Source organism: Amblyomma maculatum, chromosome 11, assembly GCF_055883805.1.
Source record: "Amblyomma maculatum isolate TAMU_Amacu chromosome 11, ASM5588380v1, whole genome shotgun sequence".
Lineage (NCBI taxonomy): Eukaryota > Metazoa > Arthropoda > Arachnida > Ixodida > Ixodidae > Amblyomma > Amblyomma maculatum.
In genome coordinates, this window is record NC_139354.1 from 57357438 (window position 1) to 57373376 (window position 15939).

The 15939-nt window shown below is 45.3% G+C and overlaps 1 protein-coding gene across 1 annotated transcript in view; it reads right to left on the reverse strand.

Moving 5' to 3' along the window:
* Positions 1-7759: 7759 nt before the first annotated feature.
* LOC146173846 (pancreatic lipase-related protein 2-like) overlaps positions 7760-15939 on the reverse strand; it is a 30197-nt gene continuing 22017 nt past the window's right edge. Inside the window, exons 6-10 of the mRNA XM_084583290.1 lie at positions 15464-15583; positions 14720-14986; positions 12056-12173; positions 10741-10911; positions 7760-8302 (exon numbers count right to left, since the gene is read on the reverse strand). Coding sequence (XP_084439416.1) covers positions 8194-8302; positions 10741-10911; positions 12056-12173; positions 14720-14986; positions 15464-15583 — 785 coding nt within the window. The 3' untranslated portion in view covers positions 7760-8193. The remainder of the gene's footprint in view (positions 8303-10740; positions 10912-12055; positions 12174-14719; positions 14987-15463; positions 15584-15939) is intronic.

A 15939-nucleotide genomic window follows, 5' to 3' on the forward strand; every position in this document is an offset into this window, starting at 1 on the left:
CTGACGAACACAACCACAGTTAGTATTTCCCAGAAAGCCAGAAGCCAATTTTCAAAGATCAAAGGTAAAGCTTGTTGTAAAGTCAGAGATAACCAGCGGATATCTGCATACAGTTGGAGTTTGATAGCCTTTCCGAAAAATAAAAGCGAGGAGGGAGGGTTGGATGGGAAGGTGACCGCGCCAGCCATGAGGCAGATGTTAGTGCTGCAAATGTTTTCTCACTTCACCATGCCAACGGAGGTCTCGAAAAGTGGGCGATCCTTTTTACTTTTCCCACCCACATTTTCACTAACCTTCTTCCATGGCACAAAACCTTGTTACAGAAGTTTCGTAATCCTATTCCAATGTACGCGGCCGTAACGTAGATTGGAAGCTCAGCTTGCAGGAGGCCGGCGTTGAACTTCTTCCTCCGTCAGCCTTTATTTCTTTCTTTTTTTAGAAGAAATTTGTCATCTGTTAGTACTAATCAACCGGAGAACATGCTACACATTCTCAGCACGCGCTCTCTAGACAAGCGCCAAAGCAGTGTTGTGTGCGTGCGCGTGTGTGTGTGTGTGTGTGTGTGTGTGTGTGTGTGTGTGTGTGTGTGTGTGTGTGTGTGTGTGTGTGTGTGTGTGTGTGTGTGTGTGTGTGTGTGTGTGTGTGTGTGTGTGTGTGTGTGTGTGTGTGTGTGTGTGTGTGTGTGTGTGTGTGTGTGTGTGTGTGTGTGTGTGTGTGTGTGTGTGTGTGTGTGTGTGTGTGTGTGTGTGTGTGTGTGTGTGTGTGTGTGTGTGTGTGTGTGTGTGAGAGAGAGAGAGAGAGAGAGAGAGCTTCACTAAGCTTCATTTTACTTTATAGTACAGTCATAGAAAAAGAATATATAAAAGAGGACACTCCCATTCACCCTAGCGGCCCATTCGACTCTAGTGCGCCTAGCGGTGGGTCAGAGCAACTGGCACCGACACTTTCGGATGCTCCCTGTTCCGGTTTTACTGGCGCGGATTTCAAATTGCTTACGAGCCGCCCAGAGGCCCCCTAGGGTCTTCCTGGGAGAGCGGAGGGGCTTCTACATCGACGGCAATAAAGTTATCTTGAACTTTAACTCGATTTTAGCGCACCCAAGATACGCCAACGATGCACACACAGGGGCCAGTTGGTTGATCATACTGGGGAATACTGCGCTACTTGATAGACAGAGACAAGTGAAAGACGACACACGAATGAAGCGCAAACTTACAACTGTTTATTTTTATCGACAAAACAATTACATACATACATATAGCATTCTCGTTAAATCACAAACACATCATTCATGCGTGTGATCACGCACGTTATTACTTCGACCACAACTCCGCATCTGCGCAGCTATTATATCTAGCTCCTCTTTTGTGAGAGCCACAGATGATGTACTAACACACGTATCTTTTTCTGCTGACTCAATTAAGAAGGCTTCTACGATTTCTCTTTCAATTCTTTCCTTTTGTTTGCCTACAATTTCCACATTATTCCACAGGACTGAAAAATTGCGCTCGTGAACTGTTGTGTGTGTTTCTTCCTGTCTAAGTTGTTGCGCATTTCTCTTATATACTATGCAGAACCAACTAGCCCGACATCCCGCTCTTCTGAGCTATATGTATATATGTACGTGTTTTGTCGATAAAAATAAACAGTTGCAAGTTTGCGCTTCATTCGTGGGTCGTCTTTCACTTGTCTCTGTCTATCAAGTAGCGCAGTATTCCCCAATACTAAGATACACACTTCTCATTTCGGTCTCACTGGCGAAAATTTCGAATTGCGTGCGCGTTATTGCCCACGCTTGTCTGTGGCCTTAGATGGATAGAATGTCTCATCTAATCCTTTCTGCGAATTTCGTTGTCCTGAAATTATTTTTAGTGTAAGATATACAGAAACGTGTACTTATAATGGGCAGGCGTGGATTCGTAAATCAACAAAGTTTCTTTCTGTCTGTCGTGATTGTCTTCTGTTTGGAGCAAGTCATTCAGCATGCAATATTTAATAAAAAGACGGAGTGTCGAGGAACCTTTTTAATTTCAGAGCAAGATAAAAAAAAGTGAGCACAAAATCTGGGCACAAATCAAAACCAGCATGGCAGAGAAAGGCTATGTAGAAAGGCAACCGTCTTTCTTAACATAATCAAATCTGAATAGATAATGTTAAAAAGATAACACAAGGCAAAAAGTCAACATATCGCTAATGCTTGCAGAAAAAGAAATTGACAAGATGGCCATGCTCAATAAACTCTCTTCCAATGTCGGCAGCCCGTTTCCCTCTTTTATACACCGCTTTGCCACAAGTCTCAGTATTGTGTGACCTGTCGATCATCGCCAGTAGTCCAAATATTATGAATATAAAGAAACTGTAGCCCTCAGTGTCCAGCTGTCCCACAATATGCAGAAGATACTAATTCCTGGCTTCTTGAGCATTCTGCCGTTGTTCTGGCACCACGACACAGAGCAGCAGCTGCCGTAGGAAGGGCCGCTGGACGGCATAGCAGAATGGACTGAAAAAATATTAATACACGCACGTGTTGTTCTGAATTACAAAACCATATTCACAAGTCATATATGCTAAAAATTGTTTGAAAGCAGTGGAAAAGTTCTCCGCCATACAGAAACGCTGGCAAAAGGCCACGCGTAATGTTATTTGACTCTAAATAGGAATTGACGACAGGCGCTGAAAAAGTATGCCCGAAATATACCTATATGAGCCCTTTCGGGATTTGAAATACGCACCTATTCAGCGCATGCGCAAAGAATAAGGCTTGCAGTGTGTATCGCTATGAGCAAAACAATCTGCCCGCTATTTTCAGAGTAACAAACAGGCTCAGGGTTTCATAAATGCGCACTGCTTTGCCCTTAAGCTGCACCGCGAAAGAAGTGAGCTCTGGCCCCTCATGCCCCCTCATCCCATCCTCTTACTTTTGTAATCAAACCTGCATCCTATACTGTGTCTTATGGAAACAACCCACCACGATGTAAAAACACAACACTAACCTGTGTTGACTCTTTAATCAGTGTTTTCAAGCAGAAAAACGTGTCTCACCTGTTGTCCAGCAAGCGAAAAGTCGTTTGATGCACCACAGCAATACCGAGCTGACAAAGCAGACAACTTGTAGTCTTGAATGTTTCTTCAATAACTTACGTCTCCATATTTATGCTAAAATAGTGGCGTTAAAGTGTAAGATAAATTATTCAACAGCAAGAAAGTGTACGCTTGAATTTAAAAACATTTTTTCCCCGTTTGCGCCCTCTGGCATTGGGTGAGAATACTAGAAGCCTGCGTAGTTGTGACGTACTTCCTGAGGCCAGTTTCAGCCGAGTGTCCTTCCTTTATATTTTCTTTCTCTACGGTACAGTGACACTATACTACGGGTATATCTAATATTTAGAATAGTGAAGAGACCACGTGAATCGACAAAACTGCATGCCAGAATTCTCTAACGGTACAGGGTTATTTTCGGAATAGGCATTGGGCGGCCCCTAGGTATGCTTGCCTACTTTGTGGAGCACTTAGATAAGGCGGGTCTACTTATACGGCAAAAGAGTAATCGTACTAGTTGTGGTGGTTCTTCAATTTTTGTTCACGACTGTACTTGTATATTTACATTCTGGCACCTTGTGATGATAATCCTACGCTAGAAACGTACCAGAAATGCACCGTACTCTCGAATGCACTTCCAGCTATACTTCATACTTCAGTTTACAATTCAATTTACCCTCGGCTAGTATAGTTCGAGCCTGGCTCTGTCCCGTCCTAAAAACATCAAAAATGTAAGGGACACTTCAGCCTCGCTTCTGAGCGTATGGCACGACATCGTTAGTGGCTTCCATCTGGGGCCGCCTTGCGGATCTTCGTTCCTACACATGCAATTTGTCGCTTGCATAACCACTTAATTAGTGCCTATATATTCTCACACATGTTAATTAGCATGTAATTGTAACATACTATATTGTGTCGAGGATTACACTGGACAGATATAAATATTGGCTTTAACCACGCCGTACGAATGGCCTAAAAGCAGCATGTCAGACCAGAGACCTCAACCTCCCAACTCAAAGAGGTGCCTAGTTGGAAGCTCCTGCCAACCAAGCCATGTCACGGGACCTCGTGACATCAATCCCACCGACGAATTAGTGCCCGGTCATGCCAGGCGATCTCGTGACGTCACATCCCGCCGACCAATCAGTGTCCGGCCGTGCCAGGGGATCTCGTAACATCACACATCGCGCCGACCAGTCAGTGCCTGGCCATGTAAATGGATCTCAGTGACGTCACACATCCCACCGACCAATCAGTGCCCAGCCATGCCAGGGAATCTCGTTACGTCACATATCCCACCGACCAATCGGTGCCCGGTAATGCCATGGGACCTCGTGACATCACACGTCCCAACGAGCCATCAGTGCCCGGCCATGACACCTGCCAGAGACACACTATGTTTGTTGACAACGCTGACGCGGAGAACGCCACATTTTCTGGAGAGCGGGAACTTTATCACTATCGCGATAATACACAGCCAAACAGCTAGTACGAGCCCCTGAGTAGGCTTATCCAGAGGTTATGGCATGCTTCAGTAGTGCCCAGCAAACCATAACATACGACGTCATCACTCTCCGCAAAGCGGGAAAGAAACGAAAGAAAGGCGGGACAAGTTTTGGGTCATCAATTCAGACGGTTTCTCGAATATAAAGGCCGAGGCTGCAGCTCTGATGGCAGATGGGACGAGTCTAAGTTGAGAAGTTTAGATTTGTTTTTGTTTCCTTCGCTTGGACTCGGGGATGGCGTGTTCCTCCACTTCGCGATTTCCTCAACTAAACGATGCGGAAAGATGTCGCGCAAATGTAAAAGGAACTACACATTTGCTTCCTTCCCGTCAGTGTTACCCGTTGCGATTGCATCTCGATCCACGGTTGGGAGAATGTTATTTTTAGAATATGTTATGGGGTCTTACGGAACGTGAATTGTCCCTTGGTCATGCGCGGCCTATTGCGCAATTATTTTTGTCTTGTTTCTGCCTCGCAAAGTTCGCAAATGCAACTATAAGTTGTTTTTTTATGCTAACTCACGAGCCTAATCCCATTTCGTTCTTCATGAGACACGTTTGACTAGCCGTAGTTATATTTTACTACAGCTTTCAGACCATCTTTCAGAAGTGCTTTCCACTGGCTGAGTTCTCGCTCTGCGAGCAAGGTTTTGTTATGCCCTGAAAATCAGCGTCTTACGTAATAGCGTACTGTACTCTAATACAGCGAAATATTAAACTAGTTGAAGAATCCTATTGCAGAAGGATATGAAATTCCCAGCCTACTGGTAGCACAGTGAAGGAAGAAGTCGGCTGTACTTAAAAGTGACAAAATATGAAGGTAGGCGGGTTCTTTTATCTGTGTCAGTCTTTCTTCTGTCAATCCTTGCCTGTTCAGCTGCGTTTTTCATCACGTATTGGACGCGTTCAATCCAAAATCCGTCGCCCACGCGTAATAACCCAGAATCAAGAACTGTAACCTACAAACGTATCGAACAGAAAAACATATGGCACCTAGTTAAACAACATTGTCACCATTACGGTTAAAATCCACTCCATCTGCGTGAACGGTGGGCACGTAATGCATAGGGCACGAAAGGTTATTGGTAAAAAGCTTTGTACAGAGGTATCTAGTGAACGCGTCATAATTTTCAGCTCTAAAACTAGTGCATCTGGAATTATGTCTTTCGCACATCTAAGTTTCCCTTGCGTTCGTAACGGCAATCTCTGAATTCACTTACCTGCCCTTATTTTTGTGCGCTGTGTGCACCTTTTTGTAACTATTGTTCGTTTGTTCTCATTAATATCATCGTTCTTTCTGTTCTTTTAACGGTATTTTTTTTCGCTTGATATACAGTACTGCAACCTTCACACCAACAAGCAGACTTCTTTCAGATTCCTTCTCTACCAAGAAAAAAGCTAAGGAAGTCCCTTGCAACTTTTAAATCTTCAAGATCGAAATGAATTCACAATAGCGCTGTTTGCTTCATTTCCGCAGAATTATATGTGTATACTTACAGTGTTTCAATATTTACCGAAAGCCCTTTTTGAACACCCCGTCATAAAACAGTTTATCAATTCCAAATTTCATGAAGAAACGGTGCTCAGAAATATTACCACGTTCAAGATCTGAGGGTTTATGGAATCATAGCACGTCGATAAAGCGAAGGCTTTGAACCCGTGGATCCAAATCTCTCCCAGTTTCATTTCTTTAGCTCATTACGAACGAAACATTCAATGTAGGAACTGTTAAGAGGCTTCCCAATACAATGAAATATACGAAAATGATTTTACGGCATGCGATACTTTTTTTAATTTCATAGCCTTCGTGTGTTTAAGCAGACACGAAACGAAACTCTGAAAGCAGAGCCTTACGTTATCATACTCATTCTTCAAAGCGGTTCCATACATTGCGACCGGCCGCGTTCTCCAAACCATCGAGTACTGGCATTGAGCGAAATTGTCGACTAATGGCAGGTTATCATACTCTCATTCTAGAACCTTAAAACTGGGTTCATACAGCGTGGCAAGCTACGTTCTTCGAAACATTGAGTGTTATCATTAAGAGGCAAATATGCAAACCAACTGAGGAGAGCATGATGTCGGGCTAGTCGGCGATAGTGCTTGTCAATCGCCTTGTGTGTCCTTCTCTATTCAGTTTTTATTTTTGAGCTAAATTCTTGACTTGATGCCTACCAATGGCAGGTGGTAGCTGCCAGGTGGCATGGTTATGCCCGATCGGGAGGCGGGTCATGGTACTCTACAGGAATACGTGACATTTGCATGATCTGACAACTCTTAGACGCGTAAGTGAGATGGGAATGCGCATTTAAATCCTTAGTCAGACTCGCTATTCCTAAGCCACACAAAGGTTCCTACGGCTTTTATAAAGCGCGATAGTATGCGATGCGTCATTCCGCATATGGTTGCTCGCAGCTCTAAGCTGATAAAGAATGGGAGCGATTATGAAGCACAAATTGAGCTATTGGAGATTAATCCTGCTGAATACGTCATTTACGTGAACGATGTCTGCAAGATTGCCGCAGACGTGAGCCAATAGAGAGATTTAGCTTACCGTGATCCGCGATCCGCCACTGTGGCTCTCTACCGTGCGTGGGCGAGGTGGTCAAGCTGATTGGTCGGCAGCTCTGTGTGCCGACATCCAGTATGTGGCGCCATCTGTCGGCGCCAAGGGGGGTCTGGGCATGCGCAGTGGAACGCGCGGTGGCGGATCCCAGTAGCAGATCGCTGATCACGGTAAGCTAAAACTCTAATAACGACACCTTTCACACCGCTGAAAACGAAGCGTATACTGTCCCCCTAATTTTTCAACGGCCCTAGACAATGAATTTATTGGGCTCGCACACGGCGACAGAGCTCATAATCTTCTATCTTCATTTATCAGGGTTCCTTTAACCACAGAAGGTTCAAGCACACCCAATCTTGACTGGTAACTTAAGAGCTGCGAATGAGTGGCGCCACTGTTTCATGATTGAGCTCTGGCAAGAGGCACGTGCCAAAAAGTTTGCGGTTGTCAGACTATGGCTGCCGTCGAGAACGTACCTTTAATCTCTCACCTTTAATCAAACTCTTCGTCCGCCAACGACACCAACGCCTCCTCCCTGTCTCCGACCTGATGGCCGGAGACAGCCTTTTTTAGACTAGAAAAAAAACGGCATCTTCGAGCAGCATTTGTTTAGAGCCGCTTTTTAAACTGCGGAGACATTATATGAAGGCTTTGTACTACCCCGAGCACCCCATGTTCTTTTATTTTGTTCGCCAGCGGAAAACAAAAACCATTCAATTGAGTCAGAGGTGTGACCGAAAGAGGTGAACGGCTGCCCAGCGTCAACACTATGGTGAAACACGTCAACACATGCCTCCTGGGTTGATGGCTCGCAGACACAACAAATGTTCTCGGTACCTTGACCTTTCCTGAGAGAAATGGGGAACTTTGGACGACGATGAACACTTCTATGAAGCCAATGTTCAGGCACAAGGGGTGTTGGTGAATAAGTCATGGCACAGCATCATGTGGTGGTGATTGCACTGTAACGCCGTAAGAACGTCTCGTGAGTCCTTGAATCTTCGCTGCAGATGGGATGATCGATGGCTTGCAGATCAAGATCGTCTCAGCAGCGTTTCAGCGCGTCGCGTTCACAAGAGTGCACTCAGTACTCTGGGCAGGAGTCTGTCTCTCGCAAGAAGATCTCCTCCCCTGACGGTAGCGCGTACGTGTTGTTGGCGCAGTACAAAGTGTGGCGAAGGCTCTTCTGGCCCCTGTGGGGGGAAAAACGTAAAATGAGCTACATTGCGAAATTTCCCCGAACCTTCTCGACTCCACGTAATGCGTCAAGCACAAAATCAACAAGCAGGCTGACGCACCGCTGAAGTGGGCAAGTAATACATGTCACGACCAGTCTACTGCACGATAGCCAATAAATGCACATTGGGGCGAAAAATCTCAACTTTCTCAAGCTGTGGTGGTCTAGTACTTTTCCCCTGTGGAATTCAGTTTGGTTTGTGGGGTTTAACGTCCCAAAGCGACTTAGGCTATGAGAGACGCTGTAGTGGAGGACTCCGGAAATTTCGACCCCCTGGGGTTCTTTAACGTGCACTGACATCGTACAGCACACGGGCGCTTTGCTTTTCGCCTCCATCGAAAAGCTGCCGCCGAGGCCGGGATTCGATCCCGCGTCCTTAGGATCCCCTGTAGAATTCAAACCAGTGAGCCGAAAAGCATGGTTTTAAGGACTAAGGAAGTGCAAGGTGACATGGATATGCGAACGTCCCGTTTACAAGTGGCAAACCGTTTAACAAGCCGTCGACTACGCAACTTGACCAAGTGCTTGAACGGCCGGTTGTCCACTTCGGTGTCCCGATCTGTGTAACACTGTAGTTTATTCGTACGTTGAAACTAAAAAGGAACTGGTATGCGAAAAAATATTAGCATGTAAAATGATCCATAATTTCTTTGACGCTGCAAAATTTTGTATCAAAGTCAACCCACAACCCGCGGCCGATAGCTAAAGTTTAATATAAGAACTGGCCGCCCTGTAGCTTCCTTCTACTATACACACCATGCTTATCGACCCAACTCTCACAAGTGACATGACAGTTTACTAACCTCTGAGCCGAGGAATAATTAAATGGCCATTTTCTGATTCGTGCACTGTAAATAATTCCCCGAGTGGCATAGTAAAACGGCTGTTGAGGAAAGCTACCGATAAACTCATCAGATAGGGGCTACAAACGGTCATCCGCTCTCAGCGTTAACACGCGAGGAATTGGTCGCTGTCCTAGAAGCGCCGTAGCGTCCGACACGTACGCACAACGAAACAAAATGGCGCAGGCAAAAAGGGACCGGGAGGTAGTGCTTCGTATGGGCCGTTACTTCGATGCGTACCCAGGTCGGGCACACTGGGGCTGGGAAGAGAGCGGCCACACGTTCGCGTGTTCACGCTAACAATTGACACACCCGACCAAGTACCGCACGACAGTCGACTACCCTACGCTACGGGGACAATGTGATTCAAAGGCGAAATTGGGAAAGGAAACGAGAGTGGAGGCGAAATCATGCTGCTCGATTGAGTGTCGTCTGCTTGGCTGTTCTGCCCTGTTCGGAAGCAACCCCTTGAACTAAGTCCCATGTCCAAGTTCTGAGAAAGTTTGCTCGATCTGCTGTGTGCTTGTGGCTTTGATCCATGCAAACTTGTAACATTCTAATACTGCACTTGTCCACGGTTGCATATGAGGGTACAGTCTTTGTCAAACGTGTAGAGCCCAGGAGGTCTGCTTCCGAGCCGCTTCGTGCGATGCATTGCACGTTTAGTGTTCCGAATCTATTGATGGTAAGAAGATTTTTTTGCCGTACGCTGTCCAATAGGAAGGACCTTCACTAACGCTGAATCAGCGCCGCTACGCGGCTCAAAAGCAGACCACCCGGGCTCTACACTTTTGACAAAGACTGTACCTTTTAAATTAATTAATCTGTAGATATTTAGGTCGTCTACAAGTACTTGTTCTCAAAGCAACGGTTGCAAATAATTATTGGCCTTTCTATGTCGTTTATTGCGAATGTGTGTTCTTTGCAAATATTATCCGATCTACATTTAGTGGACAAAAACAAGTAGTGGCCGCTTCTTGGGGTGCAGATGCACATCAGCCGATAGCGGCAGGGATTGCTTCGCACTAATAAGAACAACTTAGTAGGCGAGGCTCTCTGCAAAAGCAGGAATCCGCCTTTTTCACAAAATGTGGCACCCTCCGGGAGTGGCTGAAAATTCGTCTGCTAATGGTTGAAAACGTCCCTGAGAGACGCAACCGCCAGCGCAATACCGGCGTGTTTTGTTGACAGCTACCGCCATCTGTCGCGTACACCTGTCACGAATATGAACTACGCATGTCCCTCGAGGTCAGCTCCGGCTGCGCCGATCTCGGAGGCCATGAACTGCGCATGCGCAATGAGGGCAGCTGGTTTGTTTTCAACCAGGCAAGAGGCGCGCATGCGCATAGCGGCCCTATGAAAAAGGCAGATTGTGGGAATTTCCTTGGCTTCGGTAGCCATCTCCTACATCTTCCGGCCCAGCAGAGCCGGGCAGTCGACGGGCGCGCGGTACTGTTAAAGAATTGGCTTCCCCTTTCAGTGCGAACACATTGCAAGGCACATGCAGCTCAGCCGTGCAGATCGTATGTATCAAATGGGAGGGGTAGCAAACCGCTTGAAGAAGCCGTCGAATGGTCGCAGCTTGACTGAGTGCACGAACAGCCGGTTGTCCACTTCGGGGTCCAGGTTGTTCCACTCGAGGCCCAGCTCGCTGGCGTCGGACACTTCCTCCCGCGTGGTGACGTAGTACGTGTACCGGCGGCCGCCTCGGATGTCCTGGGGCCTAACACACATACCGACTTTAGCACGCGCCAGGCAGACGCGTGATGGCACACACACAGCTCCTTATAAATGCATATATGCATCTTCAAAAAAATTAAAATGCAGCGGCACATAGCTTGTTTTCAGAAAACTGTTTTATGGTGGATGCAAAGCTTGTCTTAAGCGCAATTCATCAAGAAATCGCGATACCCAATAAAAAATCAATCCTCCGCCATAATTAACAGCGTTTTTAGCTCTCCCTGAGGTAATAATCACCGTGGTTGGCTGACTGCTCTTTCTAAGCACGATACCGCGAGTTTATTTTTGCCTCACGCAATTAAATCGCCAATATGGCTTAAAACAAGCGCGTGACATGTCGTTTTACCGATATGCAGGAAGTGCCTTTAGAAACCGATACATATTACAGCCGGTAAGTCATGTAGAGACTTGCAAGAGAGTCTAGACTTCAAAAGTTATGTATTCTTACTTCATCAAAAAAAAAAAAACGCGTTTAAAAACCTGTTTTATTTCGATGTATACCTTATCAAAAATGTAAATTAAGGCATATCAAACCAGGAGAAGCGCCCATATCCAGACAGGCAAAAGAGAGGACTTTCCTTCTGCGTGAAGTTCCCTAATCGTGACGCTCGAAATTTATTATAAATAATACTCGTCTTAATTAAAACCAGAATAGCTCTAGGGTGTTATACATGTTTATCAAATAGAAAACCGGCCCCTTAAACTTTCTTTGGTGAATGTTATCTTCAGAGAGCGTGCCTTTCGCCTGATGCCTCGTGTTTGATGATGACCCTGAATGATTTTTGTTAACAAGTGGCACTAACCTTTTCGAATTAACAGGAATTGGTTTCGTGGTAATAATATGAATACCCGATAGAAGTTCATGTATTGAACAGCATGAAACGTAAACGTACTCACCCCACAGCTCCAGCCTGCACCAATCGCAGCGTGCCAAGAGCCAGAATGCATTTCCCACTTTTTATACAATAATTTGCATGCGCCAACGAGGGGGGTACAAAAGTGACACATAGCCCGTCCATTGCCACAGGCCATGGTGCACGAACCCTGGAGGCGTCCACACTGGCGGCTCGAGCGGAAGGGGAAGAATCATGCCTAAGAAGCAGCGCCCAAAAGGGAGAGAGACAAACCTCTTGCCCAGCCTGACATGAAACTTCCCCTTCATGTTGAGGTAGAGCTGTCCGAACGCATCCCACACGGCTCGCTTGGGGGTCTTGGACATCTGAACGGCCACCTGGTACTGGTGGACTGCACGCAAAACACAAATAAAACGCCTTTTCTAGGACTAAGAAGTCATGGAGATAGCTACAATGGATCCCACAAAGCCTCCAAATCTATGAGACTGGTGCCTGCTCTAGATTCATTAGGCAAGACCCAATTTAGCACATAATCACCTAACGTCAGCTTGGCGAGAACTCATTCTCCACTTATCAGGATGACATCCTCAACAGTCAGCAGATGAAAGCTAGATGTCTCTCTCGCAGCACCTAGATAAAGTGTCGTACAAAACTATCATGTTATAAAAAACGATTCTATGTTATAAAAAAAAGAAAAGAATAAGTTAAGGTGTCTTCCTTCATAAATCGTTTCAAACCACGCATTCTACTCCTGAGATATTCCAGGGAGCTTTAATGCGATGACTAGCCTTTCGAAGCTTTCTAAATGGCGGCTAAGTGGCGTCAAAGTTCTCATCAGCTTTTTACATACTTTACCAGCCAAATCTAAGATCACCACAATCAAATGCGCTGACTTGGTAACCTTGAAAAAGATTGTTACTGGACTATTAGCGACAAGAATCTTAGAGGACACCCAGTTATCACTAGTTGTGACAATGCAACTGCATGAGAACATTCTTTTGAGCTGCATTGCGCGATCGCACTTACCATGCGTTACAACGCACAATGCGCCACCACGTATATCTTTTGTATAGGTTAGAATATTTCATCTGCTAATATCCCATCTTCTGTCCAACAAGCTCGCCGGAATGTTTTTTGTTCTATCTACTTCGCTACCTGCATCAAATGGCCGGTCATATCCGGCTTTTTTTTTCTACTAACCTTTGTAGGCCACATGTGCGAAATGTGTGAAACCAGCGCTGGTTTTTCTTATCAATAGGTTCATTATGCAATCGCATAAAAACGGAAATTGCTTTTTTTTTCTTTCGTTTACGGCTCACTTCCTAGCGAACATATATCGACCGGAATTAATATTACGCACGGTATTCTTGCAGAATAATGTGCTAGGCGTTAACATTGCTGCCGCAAAACAAAAGCTTGTTTTTACCTCGGTACAACTCAGTCGCCATCTACCGAACAGAGATAGAACGATAACCTACAAAGCGGTGCTAAGCGAATTTTTCTACCCTTTTTTTCACCAGGTGGCCACAGTGGTCCGGCCTCTCGGTGGCTTGCCTCAAGTACAAAAGATACCTTCAGTTCTTGATGATGTATTCCTGCTCAAAAGCTATTACGACCCTCTAACATTATTTCCCAAACTGATTTCTGCCCCATGGCTTGTATATAGCCAAATAGCATGATTCAAATCCTGGCGCACCAGCCGAATCAAAACGATTGCAAAAAAAAAAAAAAAAAAAAAAAAAAAAAAAAAAACTAACAAATGCTTCTCCGGCAAAAATATCCAACTGTCTGAGTCTTACGCCAGCTGCCATAATCTATATTTCCAGAAATATGCTCACCTACATGCCAGCTGTTACTGATCTCTTTTTGGCCATTTTATTCTTTCTTCACAAGGTTCTAACATTCGCAACGTTTGCTCACTTTTGCGGCGTTGTACAACATCAGTCACCTGTTGGCTGTGTGCATGCATATTGTAATAACGAATTTTCCCCAAAGCATAAGCTCCTTATTTAACACGCTTTAATTCAATCTCACATAAACAACTGTCACCTCGTTTGGGGTACAACATCCAAAACAAATCTAAACATCATACTCGGTCTCCAAAAGAAGGCAATTAGACTGATCGCTGGTGCATGCTACACTGCCATACAGAACCATTATTTCCGAAATATACGATTCATCGTGTGCAGACCATGTTTGAGTATCGTCTACATCACTGCCTTAAATTTTCATCTCAATGCTTAACTGACTTCTTGAAGAATATATCTGGACTTAAGCCTTACGAGAAACCCTTTCACACCAGAAGTAAACAAATATGGGACGTTCCTCGAACGAGGACGTTATACGGTAACCAGAGCCTTCGTTTTACTTTACCATGCATATTAAATCATTATAGCATACACAACCCAAACATCTTTACTGCGTCAATTAAGGACTATATTTAAGCTATATTTTATCAATTCCGCACTGTGTCTCTGTACTTTCCGTTCCTTGCCTTAAACAGTATTACAAGAATAGTCACTTCATTTTCATTACGTTTTGCCATATTTCGTGCATACTGTTACACTATTGTAGGCCGTTAATTTACTGTGCTGTTTTTTTAACTTGCTGTTTCATTTGTATATATGTGCTCTTTCTGTGCTTCATAATTTTCACGTTATATATGTATATCTTCGCCTTAATGTCACACGTCCTGTTGCTCTGCCATTACTGGGCCTCGGGCATCTCTCAAGCTATCGTTGTAGTTTTTCGCCCGAGGCCCTTTTCGTATATATTACTGGAAATAATTTTTTTTTCAATTTCAAAAAAAAAATATTTCTTCACATTAATAACGGCTCCAACCATAGCTGAAGTATCTAATCTCTCAAGTTTCATCATCCCACAAAAGCCAGCAGGCACTTTCTCTCTTCATTATCGAGTACCAATTTGCATACGCACGGCAGAAAGGGTGGTCGTCGTTGGTCTTCAGGTACAGCTTGCGGCCCATGCGTTCGCCGCTGGCACTGGTCTTCATGCGATCCGCGTAGAAGCCCATGACCGCGCAGTCTGCACCATTGGTACCGCAGCGCGAGCATCCGCCGGCCTCGAACTGCTCCCATGAAGGGCAGGATACGGCCACGGGCAGGCAGCGCATGTCTTTGGTGATAGACTCCATGTAGTAGTCGAGGGAACGGATGTGATCGCACGAACTCAGTCGGCGTACGCCTGTGGACCATAGGAAAGAAGGGGTTGGTCCCTAACAAAACCAGCATTCACTTGCACACTGAACAGGTCTATAGGTGTCGCATGGAAGTCATCTCTTATGAGAGGAACCTCCCCCATTTCTTGGTCCAATTCGCCGAAACGAACGTGATAAGCCTCAGATTGGTCGTGACTGTACGTGGATCAAGGACCAAGGACCAAGGACCAGGGTAGCTTCTCCAATAGTTGATGACACTCTGTGTTCGAGTTCACAACCCCTACAACTAATTTAAGGGGGCCCTGCTTCTTGTTCATTTCGCGCAGAGCAGAAGCAATAAGAAAACTGAAAATTATGAGGGACAAATGGGGGGCAGACGCCAACGAATAGCGATGCGTTTATTTTTGCATGCGTTAATGAAGCTCGTAAGTCCTAGACGGGCGAAAAGTTCCTCCTTTGTTCACTTCCTCCTTTGCTCAGCTGTCTACGAATATAAAGCTCACCTTCGATGAGGCCCCCTTTGTCCACAAACTTCCTGAAGTTGTACTTCTGGCAACCCGGCTGGTTGTTGCCGTTGTTAGGGTAGAAGTCCAGGTGGCCGACCATCTGGTCAACACCGAAGCCTGCGACGCGTAATATGAAAAAGGTCACACTAGCGACTATAGGGCCCGAATTCTGACAGTCGCGATCACCAGTTTCCTAAAAAAACTAACCACTTTGTACTTTAGCACCTGTACTAGAAACTACAGCTACAGCGCGGTCATATTACTCTGTAATCCACCAACCTGAAGAAAGGTATCGGTGGGTGCTTCATAGCTTGAATTCGCACAAAACGTAGGTGGAGAAAGCAACAGCCACTGCAACCAGAAATTACCTCAAGAGCACCAAATATTCGGCGAGTTCCAGCGCTAAACCAAACTTCTCTTACTCTTCCCTCTCACAGACATGTCTGTAAAACTTATCCTAGAAGCTTCTTTTT